This window comes from Crinia signifera, chromosome 12 (assembly GCF_055691185.1).
Source record: "Crinia signifera chromosome 12, ASM5569118v1, whole genome shotgun sequence".
Classification (NCBI taxonomy): domain Eukaryota; kingdom Metazoa; phylum Chordata; class Amphibia; order Anura; family Myobatrachidae; genus Crinia; species Crinia signifera.
In genome coordinates, this window is record NC_139228.1 from 6,148,200 (window position 1) to 6,154,410 (window position 6,211).

A 6,211-nucleotide genomic window follows, 5' to 3' on the forward strand; every position below is an offset into this window, starting at 1 on the left:
ACCCATGGAGTGCTGTGCTGCATTCCCACCTCCTGTGCTCTGCACCTCAGTAACCCATGGAGTGCCGTGCTGCATTCCCCCCTCCTGTGCTCTGCACCTCAGTAACCTATGACGTGCCGCGCTGCATTCCCCCCTCCTGTGCTCTGCACCTCAGTAACCTATGATGTGCCGCGCTGCATTCCCCCCTCCTGTGCTCTGCACCTCATTAACCCATGGAGTGCCGCGCTGCATTCCCCCCTCCTGTGCTCTGCACCTCATTAACCCATGGCGTGCCGCGCTGCATTCCCCCCCACCCTCCAGTGCTCTGCACCTCAGTAACCCATGGCGTGCCGCGCTGCTTACCCCCACCTTTCCTGTGCTCTGCACCTCAGTAACCCATGGCGTGCCGCGCTGGAGGCCAGCTATTCCTCACATCCACACCAGGTGTTTCCTGTCGGGTTAATCCCCAGCAGTCGGGGTTGATGTCTTGAACACGTTGCCCTAATCCCAGGATGGGTGAGTGGAGGAAGTGGATAAATCACAGCTAATGGCCTCAAGTTCAGACACTTTGCTGGTCTGAGTGCAGTCTGTTGTTCAGGGATAAAAGATCATTATGGCGGCCAGATCTCTCTGCGCCTGTAACAAAGGGCTGTCTCGCCTGCCTGCTGCTGCCAGATTAGAGGTGTCTGCTGACTTCTTTATGTCACACAAACATGGCTTCTCCTGGGGCTCTGAGGTGGCTTCTTGCTCCAGGCCCCGCACCCTCATCCTCCAGGTCAGGGATAAAGGACCTCCGCTCCATGTATGTCCCACCAAGATGGCTTCTCGTGTGGCTCTGAGGTGGCTTTTGGCTCAAGGCCCTGCACCCCTCATCCTCCAGGCCGGGGATACAGGGCCCTAGCTTCATGTGTGTCACACCAAGATGGCTTCTCTTGGGGTTCTGAGGTGGCTTCTGGCTCAAGGTCCCGCACCCCTCATCCTTCAGGCCGGGGATAAAGGGCCCCTGCTCCTTGTGTGTTATACAGAGATGGCTTCTACTCCAGGCCCCTCATCGGCCAGGCCGGGGGGTAACACGGGCTAATTTGACTAGATCGCTCCATGTGTAGGTGCCAAGGTCGCGCATTGCTATTGCCCGGCGATTAATAGCCATCATGCTGGATAAATGTAGTTAGATGGCTGGGCAGGGCCAGTGTTCTCACCGGATGACACTGGCCCCGACAGCTATCCGTGTGTAGGACCCGTTAGTGGGATATTATACAGATGGTAACGAGCAGGAATCTGCCTCATTCCTCACATTCCGGCCTCTTCTGACGGCCGAGCCCCTGTGTCGTCAGACCGGTTTGGGGGGAATGGACTGGTGGCCTGCGTCAGATAGGGTTGGGCCACATTGGGATTAGCGTGGAAAGGTCACAGGCAGAGGAATGCGCTAATACATGTCCTCAGGGGAACCCTGTCAGACTGGCTCCATGGTGGCGAGGATTTCTGGTGTGGTGCTTAGGAATTGTGTGTAGGAAGCTCCCCGCTGAGCAATCTGTGTGGAGTTTACACGTGTTTGCTCCGTGCTAGCAGGTTAATGGTGTGCTGATTTATATATAGACTCCAGTGAGTGTGTCTGAGAATACAGACCTGGCTCTGTACTGCACGGCGGTATGTGTGAGCACCATATAAACAGTAACTGTGTGTGTTCCCTTGCAGCGATACCAACCACAGATGTCGGCGAATGCCTGAAACTCCGAGTGTCTGTCTGCTGCCGACCTACCAGTAAGTATCTGAAGGCATTGTGGGGAAGCAGCCATTTTGTTTCGCTATGGCAACGAGTATGAGACCCCATACAGCAGCTATATAACAGTAAGAGGGGGCTCATTCACTACGGCGTTGCTGTACCAGTGCATAATAGGACCCATGTGTGATTGCTGAAGTAACTGGGTGAGGACTGAGCCCCGTGGGGTGGGGGGATGAATGGTCCCATCACACGTTGATGCTGTTGGTCCTATAAGGACAGGGAGGCTTTGCGGGACCCCTGTATATTTCGCCTCTGGGTCCCCACAAGGTCCGAGTTCCTTATATAATAAACCCACAGCAGCATTTACACAGAACTTTGCCAGGAGTCTGGAGATTTGTTGGTGTGAGCTATTGTCCTCTGTTATCACCTTCATTATTATGTGTGCAAGCAGAAATGCCCCTTCTTACCTGAATGTTACTGCAGATTCCCATTATGGGAGCAGTGGTTTCATCTTCTCTGTTGTTTGTTCCCAGCAGCGCCGCCAGTCACAGAGGTGCCGAAATCTCAGCCGCGTGATGGGAAATCTGCGGGAGGTGAGTAGGATTATGAAAGGAATTGGGGTGTAGGGCAGCAGGATTGTGTATGAATGACTGAGGTACTCGGTAGCACTAGTTCTCTGTCTTCGGGACCCCACATAGACCATATTTCCAGGTCACCTGTGAATGTGTGAAATGTGACCCACCTGTGCCCCTGCTTTGTGACCTGGGGAATGTGTCAGTGAGTAATGAGTGCACCTGTGCAGCTGCTGGGTGACCTAGGAAATGTGTCAGTGAGTAATGAGTACACCTGTGCAGCTGCTGGGTGACCTGGGAAATGTGTCAGTGAGTAATGAGTGCACCTGTGCCCCTGCTTTGTGACCTGGGGAATGTGTCAGTGAGTAATGAGTGCACCTGTGCAGCTGCTGGGTGACCTAGGAAATGTGTCAGTGAGTAATGAGTACACCTGTGCAGCTGCTGGGTGACCTGGGAAATATGTCAGTGAGTAATGAGTGCACCTGTGCAACTGCTGGGTGATCTGGTGAATGTGTCAGTGAGTAATGAGTACACCTGTGCCCCTGCTGGGTGACCTGGGAAATGTGTCAGTGAGTAATGAGTGCACCTGTGCCCCTGCTGGGTGACCTGGGAAATGTGTCAGTGAGTAATGAGTACACCTGTGCAGCTGCTGGGTGACCTGGGAAATGTGTCAGTGAGTAATGAGTACACCTGTGCCCCTGCTGGGTGACCTGGGAAATGTGTCAGTGAGTAATGAGTACACCTGTGCAGCTACTGGGTGACCTGGGAAATGTGTCAGTGAGTAATGAGTGCACCTGTGCAGCTGCTGGGTGAGCTGTGAAATGTCAGTGAGTAATGAGTGCACCTGTGCAGCTGCTGGGTGACCTGGGAAATGTGTCAGTGAGTAATGAGTGCACCTGTGCAGCTGCTGGGTGACCTGGGAAATGTGTCAGTGTGCAATGAGTACACCTGTGCATCTGCTGGGTGATCTGGAAAATGTGTCAGTGAGTAATGAGTACACCTCTGCACCTGCCGGGTGACCTGGGAAATGTGTCAGTGAGTAATGAGTACACCTGTACAGCTGCAGGGTGATCTGGTGAATGTGTCAGTGAGTAATGAGTACACCTCTGCACCTGCTGGGTGACCTGGGAAATGTGTCAGTGAGTAACGAGTGCACCTGTGCTGCTGGGAAATGTGTCAGTGAGTAATAAGTGCACCTGTGCAGCTGCTGGGTGACCTGGGAAATGTGTCAGTGAGTAATGAGTGCACCTCTGCACCTGCTGGGTGACCTGGGAAATGTGTCAGTGAGTAATGAGTGCACCTGTGCACCTGCCGGGTGACCTGGGAAACGTGTCAGTGAGTAATGAGTGCACCTGTGCTCCTGCTGGGTGACCTGGGAAATGTGTCAGTGAGTAATGAGTACACCTCTGCACCTGCCGGGTGACCTGGGAAATGTCAGTGAGTAATGAGTACACCTGTGCAGTTGCTTAATATTGTCTCTGTGTAATGTCATAGGGGTCCTCCGAGTCCTTCTCTGGGACGGGGCCCCTAGCTGGGGCGGGGGTGCGGAGGGGACGGGGCCCCTAGCTGGGGCGGGGGTGCGGAGGGGACGGGGCCCCTAGCTGGGGCGGGGGTGCGGAGGGGACGGGGCCCCTAGCTGGGGCGGGGGTGTGGAGGATTGGACCTTTGCTGCATTTAGCTAGTCCGTGCTATAAGATGATAGGTGGATGCTGGACTCGCCCATGTGTGGGTCACCTCATAACGTCTCTATAACTTGTCATCCACAGATCCCTGGAGGAAAGCGGGAAACTCCTCCTTCCATGTTCACGTCTCCCCGCTCCTGGCCACGCTCTGCCTCTTCCTCCTCCTCTGGTTCTAATGTATGAGGATGGAGTATGGGCTCTCCCGGCTGGGGCCATGTATCTGAGAACCGGGGCCCCCACGTTCTGGAGCAGATAACCTTTCCAGTGGCCCCTCTCATTGGATCTAATCCGCTGTTTGTGGGTGGAGCTTCCAGAGAACTTTCCGGCTCCGGAGAGAAGTTGCCTTTTTTCCATGGACCTCTCTATTAGAAACTTCTGGTTCTCGCCGTGTATTTGTTTTATTATCTTTTGTAAATGAATTGTAGAAATCCGAAATTCAGCACTTTATCCAGAGAAGGGGATTGTGGGATTCTGGAGCAAACAGACATTGTGCCTTTACCCAGCAGCCTCTGCAGCATCCCCCTGGGACACGGGCCTGCGGTGGTGAGGGGTGGACGTCTCCTTGTATACTGCAGGTAGGTACATACTTTCCCAAGGAGCTTGCAGTCTAGTGATCTATGTGGAGACAGTGACCCGGGGCACTCGGGGTGGTTCACTGGTGATCGTACGGGGCTGTATTCGGCTCCGTTCCCATGGGGAGGGGGGGGTCTCACGCTAGCTGGGGCGATTGCTGGGCTTTCCCCTGGGAACGCAGGTAGGCCGATGCCGGCAGACGTCACATGACACATCCGTGCCCCGCCCCCTTCTCGGTGCACCTCAGACAGAAATAAATCAGGTTAGACTTTTGTTACCGAAGGGGAGAGAGATAATTTGATGGTCAGTAGTTCGATGATCAGTCGATGGTCGGCGACCATGAAATCTGATTGCATGGTACCGAGGGGATTAGGCGTTCGGACAGCTGGTGTTTATGGGAGAATGTACGCTGTTTAGGGAGCCTTGCTGGATCAGTCCCTTTCGGGGTAGCGAGTCCCTGTCCCATTTACATTAGCAATATTGTGGAATGAAAGGAAATTCTATTCCCAGAAGTTGACAATCTAGTGAGATTAGGGGAGATAGTCTCTGTTCAGTGATGTGTGAAATTTGCTTGCAGTTCACGTCACCGGCCAAAGAGGCGGAGCCTGGAGCCGTCATCAACCGTGGAGGCGGGCCTTGGAGCAGTCACCGCTGTATTACTGCTGCCTATTACACCAGACCTTTACTTCTATGACCAAAGATGTGGACCTGGTTTTGAGATGACTTTCTCATTGCCTACTGGAACTGAACAGATGGGATGTAAATTAATTCCAAGGATCCTGGCGTCGGCGGTGGGATCTCTGTGCCGGCTTGGTGGATCGGGGATGTATTACTCCAGCATGTAGGCTGATCACTGCCGTTCTGTTACCGTATTGTAATCACATGACTGGAATTCCGGCTACACTGTGGCCCCATTCAGCGATTTCTGTCACATGACAGGTAATGGGCCTTACCGGAAGCTCTGTCTGTGGCATTGGAACATTTAGACTCCTGCGGGGGCTCGTCTGCGCCTCAGATCACCATTTGTTCTCTGGAGAACGGGATGCGTCTTCTGTGAAGACCGCGTGTTGCAGTATTTGGCGCGTTTACAGAATATTTTGAATGATTGTCAGATTTTTTTGAAAATATTTTTTTCTTTTTTTTGTTTAAAAACTGAGCCAAAAATAAAATATTGTGAGCACGTGTTCCTATGTTGTATGATATATGGGGTGTGATATCTGCTATAGAGGGAAGGCAGTGGGGGCTGGCACTGCAGCTGGGCAGAGATGGTAGAGGGAAGGGCAGGAGCTGCTGTGTGAGATCTGTACAGGGAAGGCAGTGGGGGCTGGCACTGCAGCTGGGTAGAGAGGGAAGGACAGGAGCTGCTGTGTGAGATCTGCTATACAGGGAAGGCAGTGGGGGCTGGCACTGCAGCTGGGTGGAGAGGGAAGGGCAGGAGCTGCTGTGTGAGATCTGCTATACAGGAAAGGCAGTGGGGGCTGGCACTGCAGCTGGGTAGAGAGGGAAGGGCAGGAGCTGCTGTGAGATCAGCTATACAGGGAAGGCAGTGGGGGCTGGAACTGCAGCTGGGCAGAGATGGTAGAGGGAAGGGCAGGAGCTGCTGTGAGATCAGCTATACAGGGAAGGCAGTGGGGGCTGGCACTGCAGCTGGGCAGAGATGGTAGAGGGAAGGGCAGGAGCTG

The 6,211-nt window shown here is 53.8% G+C and overlaps 1 protein-coding gene across 2 annotated transcripts in view; it reads left to right on the forward strand.

Moving 5' to 3' along the window:
• The window catches only part of LOC146049629 (ephrin-A2-like), a 29,552-nt gene extending 23,837 nt beyond the window's left edge, over nucleotides 1–5,715 (forward strand). The window contains exons 3-6 of one of the 2 annotated variants that reach the window (XM_083166194.1): nucleotides 1,675–1,740; nucleotides 2,239–2,295; nucleotides 4,041–4,531; nucleotides 5,107–5,715. In XM_083166194.1, coding sequence (XP_083022320.1) covers nucleotides 1,675–1,740; nucleotides 2,239–2,295; nucleotides 4,041–4,132 — 215 coding nt within the window. In that variant the 3' untranslated portion in view covers nucleotides 4,133–4,531; nucleotides 5,107–5,715. Of the gene's footprint in view, nucleotides 1–1,674; nucleotides 1,741–2,235; nucleotides 2,296–4,040; nucleotides 4,532–5,106 lie in introns of both variants that reach the window. The other variant, XM_083166193.1, reaches the window with a different exon arrangement.
• The last annotated feature ends 496 nt before the right edge of the window (nucleotides 5,716–6,211 follow it).